Source organism: Carya illinoinensis, chromosome 12 (genome assembly GCF_018687715.1).
Source record: "Carya illinoinensis cultivar Pawnee chromosome 12, C.illinoinensisPawnee_v1, whole genome shotgun sequence".
Classification (NCBI taxonomy): domain Eukaryota; kingdom Viridiplantae; phylum Streptophyta; class Magnoliopsida; order Fagales; family Juglandaceae; genus Carya; species Carya illinoinensis.
Genome location: NC_056763.1, coordinates 19311343 through 19334064, shown reverse-complemented (window position 1 = coordinate 19334064; position 22722 = coordinate 19311343). Strand labels below are relative to the sequence as shown.

At 38.3% G+C, this 22722-nt stretch overlaps 1 protein-coding gene across 11 annotated transcripts; it reads left to right on the top strand.

Annotated features, from left to right (window-relative positions):
* The first annotated feature begins 13922 nt into the window (after positions 1-13922).
* Positions 13923-22222, top strand: LOC122290068 (protein STICHEL-like 2). 11 transcript variants are annotated; one of them, XM_043097595.1, is made up of 7 exons: positions 13923-14050; positions 14156-14279; positions 16189-17838; positions 17931-18150; positions 19604-19789; positions 19896-20135; positions 20765-21593. In XM_043097595.1, exons 3-7 carry the CDS (start codon positions 16240-16242, stop codon positions 21418-21420), a joined length of 2901 nt encoding a protein of 966 aa, XP_042953529.1. In that variant the 5' UTR covers positions 13923-14050; positions 14156-14279; positions 16189-16239; the 3' UTR covers positions 21421-21593. The 11 variants fall into 11 exon arrangements, 8 of the variants coding, with proteins under 8 accessions (XP_042953529.1, XP_042953530.1, XP_042953532.1 ...); XR_006236290.1 differs by lacking the exons at positions 13923-14050; positions 14156-14279 and adding exons at positions 21764-21799; positions 21947-22222 and having other exon boundaries at positions 16067-17838; positions 20765-21492; XM_043097596.1 differs by having other exon boundaries at positions 14002-14279; positions 16160-17838.
* Positions 22223-22722: the final 500 nt, after the last annotated feature.

The window sequence follows — 22722 nt, the reverse complement described above, 5'->3', positions numbered from 1 at the left end:
CTGGATTCATCTGTGTAGTTTTTTGCCTTAAAACTAAATTGTTCTTTATGTTTTCAATTGCATTTTTTTATGATTGTTAGACTGATCAAACTTGACCCATGTATCATAATTCTAGTAAATCATAAGACAAGTTGACGTGGCATGAAACATGTAAAAAATTTAAATGTTACTGAAATAAAATAATTAATATATACATAAATAAAAGAGACAAATGGTGGTCATTTTAAGGTAAAGAGATTTAGTTATAATTTTGATAGTGAGTTGAGATGAGATAAAAGTTAAATGAAATATTATTAGAATATAAATTTTTTAATATTATTTTTGTTTTAGAATTTTAAAAATCTAAAATATTTATTGTATTCTGAATGAAAAAGTTAAATGAAATATTAGTTGAATTATTTGAAGAATTTAAATGAGTTGGGACCTTTAGCGCTCCCGATGGAGCCCTGACTAGGTACCATGAGAGATTGCTGGACATTTGTTTCAATATGAACCCACGGTGAGCCCTTCATTGGGGGGCCCAGTAGGGAGCCGAAAGGCTGATATGGACTAGGATTCTTTAGAACAAAACCCACTCGAGAAAAACAGGAGTGCTCATAATGCTTGGGGGACATGAAGGGAGATGTAATGAATGCCAATTGCAGGGGGGACTTATATTGGCAATTCAGGATGGTTCGTTCTCCAAGATCTTGGAAACGTGCGTATCCTGCAACCCTAATCAAATCTGGCATGAATCTTGCGACAGGCATTACACGAATCTCGCAGCACCCTTTGCAAATGCCATTTGGCATCATTAATGCGAGAAGAGCATAATGGACGAGCATTGATGTTGAACTGCCCGAAGTACACGGGAACCCACGCATAGCTAGTCAACTGCCAAATAGTCTCAGTGGAAAAGCCCAGGACTGACACGTGGCAAAAGTGCAAAGCTTGAGCCCCCTTTCCTTTTCCAAGAGAGGACATCTTCAACCATAGTAAACATAACAAATAGAAAGTCCTGACAAGTCATTCAACAAGGAAAAGAAAACACAAAAAGAACGTAAAGAAACGGCTACAAGTCAAAGAAAAAGAAAGGAAAGAGAAAAACAGAAAAATAACCGCAAGGCAGAGTAGGTGGCAATAGAGAACAAGGTAGAGAGATTGCAAAAGTAAATGGATCCATTAATAATACTCAAAGATCCGTACAACATGAAAGCATAAAGCAAGGATACTTTACATTAAATTGATAAAGGAAAGAAATACAAGATCAAGCAGAAGGGGTCTTAGAGTCCCCCTTGAACTTGATAGGACCTGCCTCTGGGTCGTCCAAGTCAGCTGCACGCTCGACGAGTTTATCAGAAAGAGCACTCGAGATCAGGTTCTCCCCTATGCGAGCCCCCACCTCTAGCGCAGTGGGGTTGGGCACGAGGGGCATGAGATCCAACAGTCGCAAGTTGCTCCTGGGGTTTGACAACAGATAGTCCTTTAGTCTCGTTGGCCTCGACTTTTATAGACCTCAACTCCTTCATGTCTTTCTTGGTGGCTTTGAGGGATTTCCTCGTTTTTTCAAGAGATTTGGAAATCTCCAAGAACTTCTCTTCTGTCCACTTGCAAGACCTATCGGCAGAGTTGCACTGTTTGCTTAGCTCCGAGTTCGTAGCTTTAGGACTCTCAAGCTCCTCCAACTGGTGGTCGAACAACTCCTGGAGGTTGTCCCTCGTCTTCGATTGGAGCACGGTGTCTCGACGACATAAGACTACCTCCTCCCAAGACCTCTCCAAGTCGGCCTCGTGTTGATGTAGGCAGCAACGTAGGTTAGCGAAGGAGTCCTCTAACTCCTCCTTGAGCTCCCTCTTCGTTTTGGCATGACTCATGGCCATGTGAACTATGGATCGGAACTCCCGATTTTTGGCTTCCAGCCCCTCCTAGCTATCCATGATAAATAACGCCACCCGTTCCACACCTTGCCATGAGGAACCTTAATCAGAACCGTGAAGAAAACCGTAAGAGGCTTAAAGAAAAAGGAAACAAGCTATAGAGTAATATTATGCGGTAGACCTACAAGAAGAACTCTCGTAAGCCTTGGGCCATCGTATAGACTTGATCGGCGTGATGCCCCTCAACCCTTAGCGGAGGACTGACCTCCTTTGCGAGAGGACCCCTAACTGCAACCCCCTTGGCCGGAGCAACTCCTGGACTCGCTCCTAACCCAACAGGAGCTGCCTTGACCCCAACGTGTGTAAGCACCAAGACAATAGTAACAGTAGCAGGAAGGACCTCGAGGATGTCGATGAGTTCTCAACCACCCTGAATGACTACCTTCCTTGCTATTGTGAAAATGGTCAAGGATCTATTTTCTCAACCCAGGCACATTGGACACATAAACATAATCTTTGTAATAGATGAGGCCATCTTTACACTTGAAGCCAACTACACCTCCTCCTTGAGCTTCTAGTAGTTCCATAATCTCTAATGCTCTAGAATCCATGCATGTTGCTTCTCGAATCTTATCCCATATTTGCCACTCGGCCTCACTCAAGGCCAACATAGAGGCATCATCTTCCTCATGTACCAACCACAAAAGTGAACTCCCCTCACGCCTACTCAAGGCATCCGCTACTTTATTCTCCTTACCCGGTTGGTAAATGATATCATACTCAAAACCAAGGAGCTTTACAAAGAATTTTTATTGTTCGGGGGTCACAATCTTTTGTTGCAATAAGTGCCTCAATGCTTGTTGGTCGGTCACAATGATAAATTTGCGACTCAAAAAATAAGGCCGCCATACCTTCACTGCATGAACTATCACTAACATTTCTCTAACATAAGTGCTCCAAGCCTTTTTCATTGGCCTGAGAGCTTTGGAGATGTAGGCCAATAGTTTCTTTTCTTAGGCCAAAACAACCCCTATCCCTTCTCCACTAGCATCAGTGTATATCTCAAACGGCTTCTCAAAGTTTGGTAAAGCAAGCACTGGTGTAGTTTTCATGGCTCTCTTTAAGTCTTCAAAGGCCTCTCTTACTTCTTGGGTCCATGCAAAGTTGTCTTTCTTGAGTAGAGAAGTAAGGGGTTTGGCTATAAGCCCATAGTTCCTCACAAATCTTCTATTGTACCCTGCCAATCCCAAGAATCCCCTCAAAGCCGACACATGTTTAGGCAATGGCCAATCAACCATCGCTTCAATCTTTCTTTGGTCTACTTTCACTCCTTCACCCGAAATGAAATGCCCCAAGTATTCAAGCCCTTTTTCCATGAAGGCACATTTAGAAGCATTTATGAAAAAAAGGTGCTCTTCTAGCACCTTTATCACAATCCTCAAGTGCTCCTTATGCTTCTCCACGGACTTGGAGTAGACCAAGATGTCATAAAAAAATACAAGTACAAACTTCCTCAAGAACGGCTTGAAAATGGTGTTCATTACAGTTTGGAAGGTGGAAGGGGCATTACTCAACCCGAATGGCATCATAAGATACTCATAATGCTCGGAATGAGTCATCTTGTGTATGTCCTCTTCCCTCATCCTCATTTGATGGTATCCCACCCTCAAATCAAGTTTGGAAAATACTATGGCCCCATGAAGCTCGTCAAGCATTTCATCAACCGTGAGAATTGGAAACCTATCTTTACCGTGGCCTCATTTAAAGCCCTATAATCTGTGCAAAATCTCCAAGTGCCATCTTTCTTCCTCACCAATAAGACCAGGGAGGAAAATGAACTAGTATTAGGCCGTATCAATCCTCCTTTCAACATATCTTCCACTTGCCTTTCTATCTCTTCCTTTTAGAAGTGTGTATACCGATACGGAGGTACATTCACTGGCTTGTTCTTATTAACTAACACAATCTGGTGGTCGAAGGGTCTAGTGGATGGTAAGGTAGTAGGCACCTCTAGCCCTCCGATGGTCCCTTAAGACCTCTTGGACTTCCATGGGCAGCAAAGACAAATCATCTTGGGTGCTTTCCTCTTCTCCCTTCTCAACCTCAAACAATGAACCTTCCTTGGTTAGAACGATGATGAAGTAATGAGCTCCACCCTTGCACAATTTCTCAAACGTCATCGCCTCACAAGACTTCACCTCTTTAGATACTAAGGCTGTCCACATTCTCTTATTGGAGCCTAACTTGAACTCCATAGACATCTTGTGATAATCATGCACTACTTTGCCAACGCCTCTAAGCCATGCGTTGCCCAAATCAAGTCCTACTAGGGAAAGGACATGTAAATCAGCCACTATCCTTACTCCTTGGACGTTCATTTTGACTTCCTTGACAAACCCCTCACACTTGAGCTTGTCCCCGTTGGCAAGCTTAACCTCGAATGGCTCTATCGTGCTTGGCTTTAATCCCACCTTGGTAACAATGTTGGAATTGATGAAATTGTGGGTTGAACTACTGTCCACCAATAATGTAACTTCAAACTTTCCAATCCATGCCATCACTCTCATGAATGTGGGCTTTTGAACACCCGACATTGCATTGAGTGACAATTCGGCCTCTTCATCTCCTACCTCTTCTTCACTAGGTTCGGCTTCGGGGTTTGAGGATTCATCATGCTCATCCTCCTCAATCATCAAATAAGTCTTGCCCGACTTGCATACATGTTCTTTACTCCACTTGTCCCCACATTTGAAGCACAACCCCTTCTCGATCCTCTCTTGGACCTCTTCTCTAGATAGTCTCTTAACCTCATATGGCTTAGGTTTAGAAACACCAACATCCTCTTTGCCTTTCCAAGGGGTTGATTTGCAAGGGTTTAGAAAACTTGCTCCCCACTTTCTTGGAAAATCTCTTCTCTATGGTGGTGCTCTCTTCCAAGATTTCGGCCATTAGCATTACCTCTTAGATTCTTGTTGCTTGCTTTAGCTTGATCTCCTTGGCTAGCCAAGGCTTCAACCCATCAATAAAGGTGTCAATCAATGATTCCTCGGACCAACCCCTCACTGGTGTTTGGAGTTGTCAAAACTCCTCAATATATTGGTGCACCTTGCATTCTTGTCTCAATTTGAAAAGTTTTACATAATGGTTAACTATGGGAGATGGTCCAAATTGTGCCAAGAAATCCTTTTCGAAGGCCATCCATTCCAAACGACTTTGCTCCTTCTTATATTGGTCTCTAATCCATCGCCACCACTTACTTGCTTTTCCCTCTAAGTAAAAGCAAGCGGTAGATATTCTCTCATCTTGAGGCACCTCATAAGAATGGAAGTAATGATCGACCTTGTCCAACCATTGGTATGGATCTCCCCCGTTGAACTTGGGAAATTCCACTTTAGGTCTCCTTGGTCCTCGATCATAGGCTTGGTTCCCTCACATATCCTCATGGTATTCTCCTTCATACCTCCTCTCATGGCGTCTCCTTTCTCTCTTGGGATGATGGTGCCTTCTATCAAAATGGTCCCTATGGTCATAGGACCTCTCCTCTTCTCTATCATACTCGCCATCATAGTGGTCTTCTTGCCGTGACACTTCATGCCTCTCATCATAGTTCCTTCTTCTAAGACTCGGGCTCCTAGAGTGGTTCCTTTCATCATGGACCCATCTCTCTATGGCCACATGGCCATCTTCCACACGTCTAATTCTTCTTCCTTCGGCCTTTGTGGTGCATGCATGGAACCCGACACACTAGTCCTGGCCTCTTCCACCATGACTTCATGTCTTGGTCCATTGGCCAAGGAAACTTGCTCACGGTTATGCATGTTTGCCATTCTCCTCTCAAGCCTTTTTATGCTCACATTTGTCTCCTGTTTCATGACTTCCATGGTCCGTCTATTTTCTTCACTATCACTGGTGTTGGCATTCAAGGCCATTCTCAATTCAGCCAATGTGGTGGTGACCTCATCAAGGACATTGGCACGCCTTGTGATTTGCCCTTCTAGAGCTTCAAGGTACTCCCGATTGGAGCCAACATGCCCCTCGGCCTCTAATGCATTCGGATTCATGACTCTTCAACTCTTGCAACTGAAATTCGGTCTATCACTTGTAACTTGCAAACTGAAATTCGGTCTATCACTTGTAGCTTGCGAACTGAAATTTGTTCTATCACTTGCTTCGGTTTATCACTTGCAACTGAACTTGGGAAGTGAGGCTTCACACAAAGAACCTTGGGCTGCAACTTGGCTTGTTGGGAGCTTGCTCTCGGCTCACAATCCAACCTTGGGTTTTCTACTTTCAAGAGTGGTCAACCCCTCTTGCTCAAGCTTCCAACCTTGGGTCCCCCACCTTCAAGGGTGGTCGATCCCTTCAAGTCACACTACTCGTCTTCTACCTCAACCCCAAAACTTCAATTTCACAAGACAATAACAACAATAATAAATGGGATTCCAAAGGAATTCCCCCCAATCCAATCATAATTATAAGTTAACGCGTTGTTTACCTCGATGAGAAGTGGGCACTTATCTAAAATACCAAGCAAGTTGTTCTTAATGAAAGTACCAATTAATGTTAAAGACTTCAATTTAGTCCTTAAACATTATGGTCCTCAAGCTTGCCTTGGAGAGGTGGTGACCGAATATGCCTAGCTCACTTGCTTGGCCTTGCACTTGGACGGCAATGGAGGGCACCTAGGGTTAAGAAGGTATAGCATTTAAGAGGGAGAAGTGAATATGTGTATGATGAGGGTTGTCTAAGTGTTTAATGCATGCAATGCTTGGGAACTCAAGGCACAGTTTGTGCTTGTCCTTGGAGGTGGTGCCGAAATGGTAGGGCTAGTGAGGTGGACGGAAGTGAGGTTAGTGTTTGGCTAGGGTTTCCTGAAATGGTAAGGGGACAACTTGTCTTTTGGAAAGGCAAGTTGTCTAGATGCCTTTTTGGGGTGGCAGCTAGGGTTGTGTCCTAGGGTTGCCTGATTTAAATTGGACAATGAGGCATTGGAAAATGGGAATGTTTAGGATAGGAAAAGGGAAAGGAAGTGGACGGCTCGGGTTTTTGTAGGTGGGGAAGATTGAAAATGGAAATGGTGATGAAGATAGCTTGCTTTGGCTGTGTATGGTGTAAAGGATATTGGGAAGTGTTTGGGGAGTGGGAAAGCTTTAGGAAAGTGATGAACAATATATGAACACGATGAACAATGCAATATTGTGAAGAATAATGCAATGCCACGTAAAGGATAATGGAAGATAGTTAAATGAAATGGAAATGGAAAACAATAAAAGATAAAAGACATAACACATGGATTGGATAACTTGAACATCTTCTATTCACGGATTGCAAGAAGTGCTTCTCTCTATGAGATTCACGTATTGCACCCTTAGAGCCCAAGTGCTTGGCACCGATAGTCCTTAAGAACACAGAAGAGTTCAATATGAAAAATGGCAAAAGTCCCTCTTACAAAGTCTAAGTGTTGCATTTATAATAAAACCCTAGATGACATTTAATGGCTTGGATGAGCTCCACGTGGCCCTTGGCATGGTTGGGTCTGTGTGGCTTGAGCTGGTTTGGAATTGGTGGAGTTGGTGTTGCACGGCATGGCTAGGGTTGGTTGGGTGGCCTGGCTGAAGTGGTGGTGTTCGCATGGTCTGCTGTTGCGTGGCATGGCCCAGGCGTGGGCTTGGGTGCTGACTTGGTTGGTACCGTGCAGGTGCAGGTGATGTGCATGGGCATGCACATGGCCTAGTCTAGGCAGTGGCATGGTGAGTTGCCTGGCTTGGTCTGGGGGCCGTGCAGGTCCACGAACCTTGCTGGGCATGCGCATGCTGGCCTGGTCTGCATGGCTTGTGGCCTGTGGCAGGGCTGCGTGCTGCATGGCTTGGCTTGTGGCTGGGCTGTGCCTGCGCATGGCCTAGCTTGTGGTTGGGCATGCGCATGGCTTGTGCGTGCTGGTTGTGTGTGCTGGGCAGGCCCGCTATGCTTGCTGGCTAAGCCATGGTATGGCCTTGGCTTGCTTGGGTGGTGGTTGCAAGGTGCGTGGGCACCATGGCCAGCACATGGGTAGCTTGGCCGAGGTCAACCTTCCTCGGGGCCTTAACATTCCTAGAAGTGCTATTAAAGTTGTCTTCTCCTTCTGGTTGTTCGTCGTTATGCTCTCATTGTTGAATCTGAACAGGTATGCTTTCAGGCTCTTATCTTCTTCTTGTTTGATGGTGAGGAGATAAGCCTTAGGGAGACTTCTTCTCCTGCTGGCCATAAACTACGTAAGGAACATGTAGGCTAGTGCTCCAAAGTTGTCTATGGACCCGGGCGCCAAGGACCCAAATCACACTCTTGTTGGCCCTTCAAAGTCAATGGGAAAACTCTACAGGCCACCTCCCTTGGGAAGCCGTGCAGGGTAATGTAGGCTCTAAAGGTTTCTAGGTGCTCGAGGGGGTCCCTGGTCCCATCATACGTTTCCAGGAGGGGGATTCGAAATTTTGGTGGTAAGGGCACGACCATCACCTCCTCATTGTAAGACAAGCTTGTGCTGGTGAGCAGTTGGTCTATTGATGACGGTGTGCCCATCTTCCTCACCATTTTCTCGTACTTTCCTTTTAGGTTACGTAACTCATTCTACATGTTCTTCCTCTCTTCTTTTGTTTCACCTTCCCCTCTAGCGTTCCTGGACCCAACATGTTTGTTATTGCCAAGTTCCGCGTCATTCTTTGGCTCGTTAGTGGTTCCCCTGATTCTCCTGAGCATCTCGTTTTCTTTTTAGAGGGTCTTCACCTCTATATTCAACCTTGTTTCTAGCCGTTTCATCACCATAAGTCTTGCTTCCATATTTATCAATGTTACTTTTTCTTGTCCCCGAGTCGTTTGAGAACGAGTTGTTGTAGGCATGCGAATGACATGTGAAATCTAAGGAGATCCCACAGATGATGCTACTATTAACATCGTGTTTTGCACACCTTTGAGCCAGGCTCCAATGACTCGGGTTTTCGATCTTAAGCCTGCACACTCAGAGAAACACACAGAGAATCAGGGTTTTGGTGGAGGCCGGGGACTCTTTGATCCTTAAGTCAATATCATCTTAGTAGTTTGTGCGAGTAAGTAAAGAGTTTAGAGAGAATTCTTCGTACCTGTGGATTGTCTTTTATACTAGGTTTCTGAGGCCAACCATCCATACCTTGTGTCAGGAGAATGTGTCCCCACAATAGTTAATTTAGTTAGATTCTTTTAATGCGGCGTGACTCCATATCTCGTTTATCTTGCAGGTATACACCATCAGGCTCTTCCTCCCTTGCCTGTTAGAGATCGAGGGCTTCTCGCGTTTTTTGCCCACCTACATGTACAATGCTATTTGAGACTAGGCGTCGTAGGGGAATGCTGGGGGTGATGTGACCCCTCACTCCTTGTGTTTTGGGGACCCTCGCGTGATTTTGGCCATAGTCTGACCTCTGCTTCAAGACCAGAGACCTCAAATGGGCTGAGGGGTCACCTAGCCGGGCCGGGCTCCCTATGTTTTGGACTTGTATTCTTGACCTTTGGCTCAAGGGGAAAAATCTCATTACAGGATGAATCACCAATATGAGTCTTTTTGCCTTTAGAGGGAAGGATAGTGCATGATTTTGAGTATTCATAGAAGAATATACTAAAGGACTAGAATTTTCATCCAAATCCAATGATAGAGCAGAACCAAAACTACCACCACTAGGTGTTGTACCACCAATACAATTAAAACTATCTTCCATTTGTTTTAAAAAAAAAATCCAATAGAAGATAATAAGTCTAAGGCCTTGTTTGTTTACCAAAAAAATCTTATCTCATCTCATCATTACAATTTTCACAAATTTTCACATAAAATATAATAAAAAATTCAAAATTTTCAAATCCTAAAACAAAACTAACATTAAAAAATTATATTATAGCAATATTTTATTTAACTTAAAAAAATATCATCTTCTTTCATCTCATCTGTGTAACCAAATAAGGCCTAAATTAAAGCCAACCCAAAGCATGTTATGTCAATAAAACAAAGGTCTAAATTAATTTGGAAAAATTGTTAGACAAATCATTAGCCAAGACATACATAGTTAAGAGCCCAGTTGCATATTTAGAATATCTCAACATATTTGTAAATAAAAGTGAAATTGTTTGAGTTAAGATATTTTTAAGTTTTGGAAAATGAGAGAGAAAAAATTGAATAAAAATATTATAAAGTTACAAATTGTTTGAATAAAAAATTTTAATTTTTTTTTTAAATTTGAAAAACTAGTATTGTTTTTTGTATTTTGTTTAGGAGTTTGAGAAGTTTGTAATGATTTAATAATGATTAGATGAAAAAGTTTAAGATTTGAAATTGAAAATCATTTTGTGTTTAAGTGATATTTGAAAAACAAATATATGAGAATACTTGAAAATACTTAAAATTAGTTGTGTTGCCAAACGGGTCTTAAGTTTATGGTTTTATGAGATTTTTCTTTTCAATCAATTTACATCAAATAAGTTAATAACAAACCAAAAGCGCTGATTAAGTTAATATCATAAATTTAATAATGATTTATGATAATGTATGGTTGGTGAAACATATGATGGTTCTCAGCACAGACTAGCCTATGTTTTCTACAAAAGTTCCCTCAAACGTTTCTTGGGACCGAGATGAAAAATAAAAACAACAAAGGGTGATAATATATATATATATATATATATATATATGTGTGTGTGTGTGTGTATGCATGCATGCATGCATGCAAGCTCTAAATATGAGCAAACTTTTGTAAAAAAGTAGAACTCATCGGAAAAATTGTAAAAAATGCGTAAAAAACTCATTCTTCAAGGTGTATTCTATTTTTTTATAAGAAAAATATGACCCCTAAATATGTCCACTCACACATTTTAATTTTTTTAATTATTACATAAGTAACTATTAGAATATATAAATATATATTTAATTTTTTAATGGTTAGGGATGCTTAAAAATACTTAAAAGAAAAAGTGAAAAAAGAAAAAGATAAAAAAAAAAAATCTTTTGTATTGGTATAAATATTTGGAATGCACCTCCCAATCCCCCAAATAACGATGACTAATATGTAGAAAATCTATGGAGTTTTGTGTTTGGGTAATAAAGTGATTTTAGATATTTTGTAAATAGTAGTGAAAAAATAATAAAAAAATATTGAATAGTAATGAAATAGTAGTATAAAATAGTAAAAGATATGTGAAAAGTAATAATAAAATAGTGAATAGTAATGAAGTATTTTCAAAATACTTCACCACCAAAACCATCCAAATTTGTGCTAGTATTCGTCCCATAAAATATGTAACTGATGAAATATGTAAAGAAATCTTCAAAATCTCATCTATAACTTATAGAGAAATGATATTTGTAGTCGTGGTTGTGCAAGCACCACACAATCTCTTTGAAAAAAGTGAATTAATATGGGATTCACGTGAAAAAAACTAACTTTTTAATTGTGGACCTAACTTTTTTCAAAGTAATTGTGTGGTATTTGCACATTCCATAACTGTATATAGCATTACTCCTTTCAACTTTCATTTTCATTCATCTCATCTCAACTCACTAGCCAAACGGTACCTAAATCTACTATAAAAGAAAATTATTATAAATAATTTTAAAAACATAAGTTATTATTCCCTAAATGATTACAAACACTTACAACTCTAAACTAATTGAGAAATCCTAAACCCACCAAGAGACGGGTCCGGAGAGTGTGTCCAAATCACTCTCGTTTTTGTTTTTGTTTTTTGTTTTTTTAAGTGGTTAAAGACGTATTTTTTAGTGATGTTGTGATTTTTTTTTTTAAATATATGCTAAAAGAATATAACAAAATAAATCTAAAAAAAAAAAAATATGCTCGTCTCGAGACCGAGATCATGCTACATCCAACACTGCTCAAACTAATTAGGTTAGGGAATTTACAATTTGTTGTTCAATTGTCATAATCACCTACCATTCGTTGTTCAATCAACCATCATGCATTAGGGTTTTATAACATTTTTCTTTTATTTTTTGCTTTGGGAATAAGCCCCCTTTTTTTAAGAGTAATGAGATAAAGTTTTAGACTATGCAAATTTCATGTATTATTTGAAAAAATGTGAGAATTATTATTAAAAAATAAATTTTCACATAAATATCAGATTTATCAATTTTTTCCAAAGGGAGTGCATAATATGCAAAATTTACATATTTTTGGATTGTAAGTATCATTTTTTATATAGTATTCACATGAAAATATTTTTTTAATATTAAATTCTATTTTTTTAAAGGAAGATATGCAAACAAACATTACCCTATTTAAAATTAATAAAAAACTAAAAAAAAAAAATCAAAGTTTTTAGCGGAATTTAAATATTTCAAATTTAAAAATACCCTACTGTGGTCAAAGGATGTCCTCTAAACTCTAAGCGTTTGACCAAAAGTACTTTTGGTCAGAAGTGGACCCATTTTTCTTCAGTTTTATAATTTTATTGCGGTTGTTGCCCTTTTCCCGACGAAAAGTGTATCGTACTTTTGGTCAGAAGTGGACCCATTTTTCTACAGTTTTATTGCTTTCGTTTCCCTGTACCCGACGGAAAGTGTACCATTAAAATAAGGTTTTTGTTTTTGTTTTTTTGGTTTTTCTGCGCAATGTATTATTAAGGAATAAGTTTAAATCTCATCTTATTTTCTTTTATTATTATAATTTTTTTAAATTTTTATATAAAATATAATAAATAATTTAATTTTTTAAATATAATTTAATTTGTTAAAATTTTAAAATAATAATAATATTAACAAATAATATTTTATTTAATTTTAACTTTTATTTTAAATTAAAAATTTCCATCTCATCTGGATTGATTAATTAAAATTAAAAAATTCATCCTATCTCATTATTATAATTTTTTCAAATTATTATATAAAATATAATAAACAATTTAACTTTTTTAAATATTAATACAAACTTAATATTAAAAAATTATATTATACAACATTTTATTTATTTTCAAAATATTTTATCTCATCTGTATAACTAAACGAGAAACCTACACTAAAATTTTATTGAAGGCAAGTTTAGAAGTAAGATAAAAATTTTTAGTTTAAGATAAAAATTTAAAATATATATATATTTTAAAATTATTATTATTTTGAGATTTAAAAAATTGAATTAAAATTAAAAAAAATTTAATTATTATTTATATTTTATGAAAAAATTTAATAAAATTATAATGATAAGATAACATTTATATCTTATTTCCAAACTTATCCTAAAACACGGTGGTTGTTTTGGCGCGAGTTTAACTCCCACATAATTAATCTAACTTAAAACATAGAATTGTTTGGTTTTTAAAATCTGTTATGAAAATAATTTTTTATCCTTCCTCTAGTTATCTCCGGATTAAGGTTGTTGTAAATATTATCACTATTTGAGAGATAAATAAATATAAAAGTAATATTAGATATAATTTTAAAATATATAAATTTTTGATATTCATTATGAAAAAAAATAAAATTTACTATAATTTTTTTTATACAGTTCTAAATTTATCAAATTTTTTTAAAGATATTATATATTTCAAAATTGTAAATATCATTTCTCTATCTATAATAAATAAACTCTACGGTATTTAGTTTTTCTTAAAAATTACGTGTCAATATTAAAACATTTAATTAATGTAAACAGTTCTTATATATAAAATTATTTTTGCACACTGTTTAGACATTTTATTGATATAATTAATTAAAATATAAAATAATTAATATAAATAATCATATTAATATATTGTATAAAAAATATAAAAAAAATAACTGTAGGTAAAAGTTTTATTAAAAACAAAACTTATAGTACGATAATGTTAAAAAGTATATATATTTATTTGTTTTATCTGACACATATTAAAAATTATATATACTTTCCCGCCATTTCCTCGGTAAACAAACGGGGAAGCCGAACGTCTAGGACGCGCCACTACGGAGCGTGGAAGCAGCTCACGCAATTGATCCAACAAGCAACTAAAAACTAACTGAAACCGCCCGACCGTTAAATTCGGATTTAATTAAAGTATTAAACAGCGGGTTCGACCCGTTTTTTTATTGGGCGAAAGTGTGGCCCATCTGCTTTTCGTTTTCATTTTTTCGAAATTTACCCTACAGTACCCCCAATCTTTGTTGCAACGCTTCATCTCTTCTCCACCCACCAAGCAGTCCAGCTCCATCCACGGTAAGGCTAGAAAATAAAGTAGATTTTCCACCTAAAGAAACAAAACCTACTCCTGGAATTTTTCAAGTTTATCAAAACCCACTCCTTTTTTTTGTCTGAAAGCAGTTGTTCCCTTAGCCATCCAGCTCGTCAGCTTTTAAGGAAGATAAAAACACTTGCTGCGGTCATAAGCTTTCTCGGAGGAGGACGACGAAGCCTCGTTTTAGGAAGAATCGGTTCTCTTTGTAAGGTATTTTTACGACTAGGCTTTGGTTAAATATGGAAATGGGGTGAATGGGTCTGATCCTCTACAGTTTAATCAACTACTCTTTATATTGTTTTTTAAATGCAATTGAAGGTGGTAACTTGCGCTTCCTGGCATGCATATTTTTATTTGTTCCCCAGCTCTTCTTGTCTGTTTCCATAGAACAGCCATTATCTTTATCTAGTTTTTTTTTTTTTTTTTTTCCCTCTAGCCAAACAACAGGATATGTAAGGCATCTTAATTCACGTGATGAAAAGTTGAAGAGCCTCTCGATCGACGTGGTTGTTTTAGAAATTAATGCAAAAGCTGAATATATCAAACGGTGAGGGAAACTTAAAAAAAAAGCGAACTCAAAATCATCCTCGCCATCGTTATTGTCTCTACTTCTTGTTGTAGTTTTTGCTGCTGCAGAGGTCCAGTGTTTGAGGTTTCTTGAGGTGGATTTTCTGGAGCGCAAGCAAAGGATAATATAAATAAACAAATAAATAAATATTATTTATTAAAAAAAAAAAAAAAAAAAAAAAAAAGAAGTTTACCCGACCCGAACGTGCGGACAGGACAATTTCGCACATAGATTTCGGGTCGGGTCGATCCCAAACCTGACTCGGCCGGATCGGGTTGTTGGCCTGAATTACCAGGGAAGGGTAACCTCTCTGCTACCACTCTGCCAGTGAAGGAACGAAGATTTTCCTCCGAATCAAATTCTGTGTCTTTCTGACCCTCTGTCTCGCTCTCTCTGTCTCTGTACGCGTCAGCCCGACTCACACCATCAATGGCGCCCCTCACATTCCCGCGCATTAATGACATTTACTACTTTGCCACAAGCTTAACTACCAACGCGTCTATTTTAGGGCAATGGTTTTCGTATCCCGTCTTCTACGCTGCTGCTGCAGATTCCCTCAACCTCAAAGAGCTCGGTGGGAGTGTTTTTTTTTTGTGTGTGTCGTTGTCGTTTCGTATTCTTTGTTTTTACTAGTTGCTGTTTACCGTGGAATATTTGACTTCTAGTTTGTCTGTTTCCCCACTCTCAAGATGCTGTACTCGCGTCTGTCTTGGAACTCTGTAATGGCAGAGAAGGGGGAAGATTTCAATTTTCATCTGTGTAGATGGCTTTTGTTCTTCTTATCAAGAGGCAAGAAAAAACGTGTATTTTTTTTTGAAAAAAAGAAAGTTTATAATGCTATTCTTCGATGAAAGTTGTGCTGCATTGCTTATTCGTCTTCTAGTTTGATGGGTTCCTTAATTGTTGGCGCTCATTTTCCAAGAATGCTAATGCTGAATGCATGTAGTGAGGAATCGGGAGATTCTATTATAGAAACCCTTATTTATCCCTTTAAAAGGCCTAATAGGAGGAATATGGTAATTCTTTATAAAATCTAGGATGAGTTTGTTCCTAAACCATATTAGATTTCTCAATACGTGCCCTCACGTGTGGGCCGATATTTCTGGTACCATCATCGTTGGTAGGTTGCAGGAGCCCATCATCAATCATAGGTTAATCTGACTTTGATACCATATAGAAATCCTTATTTCTCCTCTTAAAAGGCCTAATAGGAGGAGTAGGGTAACTTCTTATAAAGGCCAGGATGAGTTTGCTCCTAAGCCATATGGGACTTCTCAATATCTATACCATTATGTATTGTTTTGTTTCTTGTTCCTTAGTGAAGGGAACGCGTTATTTTGAGAAATGAATGTGGCAATCTGACCTCAGTTTTGGTTCCTTTTCTTTGTACTAGTGGTTCCGTGTTTCTGGAAATTAAAAGCTGGTAAGATTTGGCGACTCATTGGAATGATGTAGTTGTTTTTTGCTTATCCCTTTTGATTTGTTTCCCTAATGAATTTTTGTTTCTGGTGCTTTTTTGTAGATATTGACATTTCAGTTTGCAATTTGCAGTGTGCACAACACTTCATTTTGATTGGAGGATTTGATTTGTTTTGGAGACTGATGGATGGGCGGCGGCATTCTGTGGATCTTCCTATCTCAAGGACTCTAGTAGCACTGAGGAGAGTTAGGTCACTGAGGGATCCGTCCACAAATTCTATGAGCAAATTCTCTGCTTTGGTTGACACTGGGAACTGGGAAATTGATTCGAGTAAAGGGATTTCTTTGCAATTCAAGAACGATCGCCAAGAAGGTGGCTCTGATGGTGATGCTTTGAGATCAAAGAATTTAGGTTTCTATGGACTAAGAGAGGATTGTGTTGATGATTTTGAGCTAAATTGCGGCATGGGAAAAAGCAAGTTGAACTCAGGTAAGAACACGGGTTGGGTAGGAAAGACAGGCCTTCCTAGCAAGACCAAACAGGTTGATGGATCAGACTATTGTGCATCGAATTACAAACCACTAAGTGAAAGGTATTTTGACGATCATGAGGATACTGAATTGGATTTGGCATGCACACCCTCCAGCAATCGTTTTGAGGACCTAGATAAATATACGGAGCCAACTGTGGAATCATCACGAGCAGAACAGGCAGATCACATCATATCAACACAAAAGTTTCCATATAAAAATCAGGTGAAATCATTTGGGGTTGTGGGTGATGGAGTGAGTTGTGAAGCTAGTCCACATGCATCTGTAAGTGATGCTATTTCAGGCCATAGTGCACCACTATTGGAAAATGAAGAGGTTGATGATGTAGATGACAGTCATTATGGCCTTGGCCATGGTATAAGCTGCTGCTGGTTAAGGACTCCTAAATTTAGAGAGTCGTATCTTTCTTATGATGCGGAAGAACATCCCTTAGTATCTGGGGATGTGGATAGCCCCGCATTTTATAAAAAGAGGATCTTGAAACATATTAATAATGAAATCACTCCATATTCAGAAGCTCCTAGGTGTTTGAGTGAGAAATTCAGGCCAAAGTCTTTCAGTGAATTGGTTGGACAAAATGTAGTTGCAAGGTCTCTGTTGGGTGCCATCTCTAAAGGCAAGATAACATCATTTTATCTCTTCCACGGTCCCCGTGGCACAGGCAAGACCTCTGCTTCAAGGATATTTGCGGCAGCACTGAATTGCCTATCGATGGAGGAGCATAAGCCATGTGGTCTATGTCGAGAATGTGTTCTGTTCTTTTCTGGAAGGAGCATGGATGTTAAGGAAGTGGATTCTGTGAGAATTAATCGGATAACTAGGGTTAGATCCCTTTTTAAGAGTGCAGCCAATCCTCCGGTTTCCTCGCGGTTCAAGGTTTTCATTATTGATGAATGCCAGTTGTTAAGGGGGGAAACATGGGCGGCTGTTCTGAACAGCCTAGATAGCCTTTCTCAACATGTCATTTTTGTGATGATCACTCCTGACCTGGACAGTGTGCCTCGAAGTGCATTGTCACGGTCGCAAAGATATCACTTTCCAAAGATAAAAGATCTTGATATTGCAAACAGGTTGGAGAAAATTTGCACCCAAGAGGGTCTCGACTTTGATCAGGCTGCTTTGAACTTTATTGCCTCTAAATCCAATGGTTCACTTAGGGATGCAGAGATGATTCTTGATCAGCTAAGTTTGCTTGGTAAAAAGATCACTATGGCCCTGGCCTATGAGCTTGTGAGTGCTAGACTATTGTTTGTTAGAGGGAATTGTATATCAACCCCTCTCATTCAAAACTGTAACGGAATTTCCCTTTGCTGTTTTTGCAGATCGGGATTGTTTCTGATGATGACTTGCTTGATTTGCTGGATTTGGCTTTATCATCTGACACTTCAAATATGGTAATAAGGGCTAGGGAACTAATGAGATCAAGGATTGATCCTATGCAACTTATAATTCAGCTGGCGAATCTGATTATGGACATTCTTGCGGGTAAATGTCAGGAAGGTAGCTCTGAAGTCAGAAGAAAGTTCTCCACTAATCATAACTGTAAGTACCATTTACTCTCAGCTATACGAATGTTATCATAGTTTACAAGTTGCTACATGAACCATGTTTGGCTGTCCCATAGACTCATTCAAAATATGTGCACGAGAAATGAGATGCTATGACAATGTTTACTTTTACATTCACCTCTCAATAACTCTTGTTGATTTGCCCTTAGCTTGTTGTATTATCAAATAAGGGTATTGGTCAGTTAAATATGATGGCTGGTCATCATAATGACACTGAGCTGGTCTCCATGCCAAGTATATTAAAGAAGATTGAGCACTTCTGTTTCTTTCTTATAAAGACATCCTGTATTTTTCGAAAATATACGTTCTATATATTTGCCTAAAGTTGCATCAAGGCTGATATTCTCGTTCCACATTTGACTAATTGTTTTTGTACCACACTTGATTAATCAATTAGTTTGATGTCCACAACCTTTATTTTATGCCTTCTTTTAAATGCTTGTCATATTACATGTTCTTATAAAACTTAGATGAGTATTCAAGAGAATTTTTTGGGCTCTGATGTGTAGTTAAACTAGTGGTAATAACTTCCAACTCTTGCTCGGGCTGTGGATTTTTCACATTTTCAAGTCACGTGGTGACCTTTGAAGACAACTTCCAACTCTCAATCTTATACCATTAATCAATTCTTTTTTTTTTTTAATTATTATTTCTCTGCTCTCTGCACTCACTCTCTCATCTTCAAATTGAAATTTGCTTCACGATCCCCCTTCATAGGTTGTCGCACTTCTATTTTGACATCAATTTAAGGATCTATATGGTTTTATGAGCATGTCTACAGAAATGCGGTTCATTTTTTTGGATGGTTGGCGTTGTTATTAAAGCCAATTGTGATGATGTAATTTTTAAAAAAAATTATCTTCATTCTTCTAATAATTTCCTATTGCAGACATGCAAGGCGGTGACCACCCCCACCACCCCCAAACAAAAAGGAAAAACAAAAGCTCTCTCTTGTGAAATTTTATAATTTCAACCACTTAGTGAGACACATACAGTTTCTACCTCAAAATCCTTTGACAACCAACAATCTATTTAGATAACTTGAAACCACATCTTCCCTTAATATTTTGTCCCATAACCTTTCGAAATGCCCTCTTGTTTAATAGTAATTGCAATGCTGCAGTGGCGGTGCATCATTGTATCTTTATATATGATTAAATTAATATTGAAAAATTTCTTCTATATCGTCAGTACATGTGTGTATGGTGAATACAAACACATGCTCACACTTTTTGTTGAATTCTCTTCTTCACTGCTATTTTATTTACAGTTCTAATTTATTTTTTGTTTAACATTCATGGTGGCTGCATGTTGTTTATCACAGTCCACTCTTATGTTTTGCCTGCTACTATTTGCTTATAACATTTTTTTTTGATAAGTATTTGCTTATAACATTGCTGACTGAGTTATGCAATTTTGCATAATAGCTGAAGTGGACATACAGAAACTGCGTCATGGATTGAAAATACTTTCAGAAACGGAGAAGCAATTTAGGTTGTCTAAGAATCAAACAACGTGGCTTACTGTAGCTCTTCTTCGTTTAAGCTCTACGGAGTCTTCTTCCCTAGATTCAAATGACTCAAACTTGTGTTTGAAACGTGCACAAGACCAAGGTGAGGATCATCATGATTATTTCTTTTTAATAAATGAATTTTTTGTGCACTTCAGTTCCTCCAGGAGGAGGGGTAGGATGAGTGGGGTGAAACTTTCATCTCCAAGTGTGTTCATGTTTGGATGCAGATGGTGATTTTTGCACTTTGTCTGCCACTGGGGACGGGTCAAAACATCTTGTAACTTCTTCTTCTGACGACTATAAACCGCATAAATTGGGAATACAGGATGATTGTAAAGGAGAGTTAGAGTCCATATGGAAGAGAACTACAGACTTGTGCCAGTCCGAGTCACTCAAGAATTTCCTAAAGAAACAAGGGAACCTGTCATCTCTTTGTGTTAATCAAGGTAAACCAATCCACTTATTGTTATCCAAAACTATTTTATAACTATATAAAAGTTGGGATCATTGGTGACCTTAGCTTTCTCAAAGGGCTGTAAGAAATAAAGGAAAAAAAGGGAGACAAGAATGTCCTTGCTGGTGGCTTTTGTTATGCCATATTGATAAGAGATAGAATGACGAGTGAAGTAATTCAATTCTGAGCAATGGGATGTCAGTGAGCCTAGCTCAAACAGCCTCTCTCCAGTAGAAAGGGATGGAGGGTTTTTTCATGTGTTTAAGACTCAGTTTGTGTGTTCGCTTAATAGAAAAATCGTAAGAGGAATATGATCAAGCAATTTGTTATGTAGACATGAAAGTTTTGGCGTAAGAGTTAGTTTGATGGGGTGTAGTCATCTAGAGTGTTAACAGTGCCCAATTTAGTGACGCCTTATCTTTGATAATTGGCTTCAGTTACATGGATGTTTTCAACCTTTTTTTGTTGTCATCTCAACTCTTGTGCATGGAAATAAAGGCGAACTATTAATGTACATGCAAATTGTTCTGTTGTTAGCACCATAGTTATATGCTTCTGGATGCTTGTTGTGGGTCTTGCTGTACCTTTTGAGTGATGGCTGAGTGGGTAATCAAATGTCAGGTCTTGCAGTAGCTGAATTGGAATTCCAACATCCTGATCATGCATCTAAGGCTGAAAAGTCATGGAAACAGATTGCTAGTTCACTCCAGTCTATTCTTGGTTGTAATGTAGAGATCAGGATCAACCTTGCACATTGTGTTCCTGATCCAAAGTGCCTGAAAGTGACCAAGCCATCTTTCCGTTTGTTTTGTTGTTCTCGTAGAATGCAGTGGAAGCCACACTCATTCATTGACCATGGAAGTGATTCAGGCCATTCTGAATACACGTCCAAGAAGGCTATTATAAACGATAGACCAAATTTAACTTCTACCTCAAATGGGGGTTGCCAAATGCCACATTGCTCCGATCACAGAGCTGAGGCTGGAAGGACACTGAGAAATAGTGAAGGAAATGTGTTGAGCATAGGGATGGCCTCATCACTCAGATCATTGGAGAATGATATGCCAAAGATGCATATGTTAGGAGTTGAACCTTTGACAGAAGAGGGTGGAGGTCAGGATTTGTCTATTCACAAACCAGAAGATGGGTCGAGCTGTTTCTCGAGAATACTAAGGCTTCAAAAAAATTTGCATTCCTCAGACTCTTCTCGGATGATCCCTCCGGGTATAGAAAAAGGAAACAAGTGCATTGTCTTTCCGTGGGACATTGTCTTTTGAAACTTCTTTCTCTTCTTGTGATCCTGATGTTTGCTCTAACAACTATACTAGCAACTCTAGAGATGACAACATGTAAGTGGTTTTGCTGCTTCTTTTCTCTCACAGCACCATTGCGTCATTTGATATATGATTAATAATAACGCATACCTCAAGTGCCGTTTTCTACCAGCAAACACTGAAAAAGGATGATAAAAACTCATCAAACCAAAGCTCTTCTAGAGTATCTTGAAGAGGTGACAACATTGTGGGGCTCAGTGTATTAAAGGACTTTTTATCATAGAACCTCTTTTTTGTCACGCTCTAAAGTGCATTTCCACTGAAGATCTTGTTGTCTCTGTGGCAGACTAAGGGAGAGCCACCCACATTTCTTCAAAAGAAGGTAAATGTCTAAAAAACAATAGCCATATAAAATTACTTGGGTTGAAAGAAAATTGAAAAGAAAAAAGGGAAAGAAAATTGAGTAGAGCAATACCATATTCGAATTGAATGTGATATTTTGACCAGATTAGTGTGTTCATGTTGCAAGCTTGCAGCCAAGGCATCCATCCCCACATACGGCTCCAACTTGGTGGGGTGATGAAAAGTTTGCTGTATCTTGCTTTTGAGGGAAACCTCATGCCTGTTTGTATCTTGAATTTTAAAGCTTGCTTTGGTCCCAGCGAAATGCAGACCCAAAACAAATAAACATTTTGGAATTACCTTTCCCATTCTCAAACAGATACAGTAACTTGCAATGAGTTCCCTTTGCTATCAAAGTTGTTGCATTGTGTTTTTCAATGACCAAGAAGTTGTAATTTGCGTCCTCGATTAAGATTTCGACTCTTTAAGATTGTGGTTCTGTCGCTTATTTTCGTCTATGTTTTGTTTATTTAAATAGTTAGAATTGCAATAATTGGAGGATAATCAGACATTCCACCTAGAAAAATCAGTCATCAAATTCTCTCCATGTTCAACACCAATGACACCACGAGTACATGGTGATCCAATTTCCAAACATACCATGTTTTTATTTTCTCTTTTCCTACATCTTAACATTGTGAGGCTCATTTACTCTTCATGTAGGCCCAAGGACGTGCACTGAATTCTGCCTATTTCTATGAGATTGCTTTCCCAAAATTTTTATATGGTTAAAATACTAGATTCATCTGTGTAGTTTTTTGCCTTAAAACTATATTGTTCTTTATGTCTTCATAAGACAAGTTGACGTGGCATGCCACTTCAAATGATACATGTAAAAAGTTTAAATGTTACTGAAATAAAATAATTAATATATACACAAATAAAAGAGATAAACGACTGTCT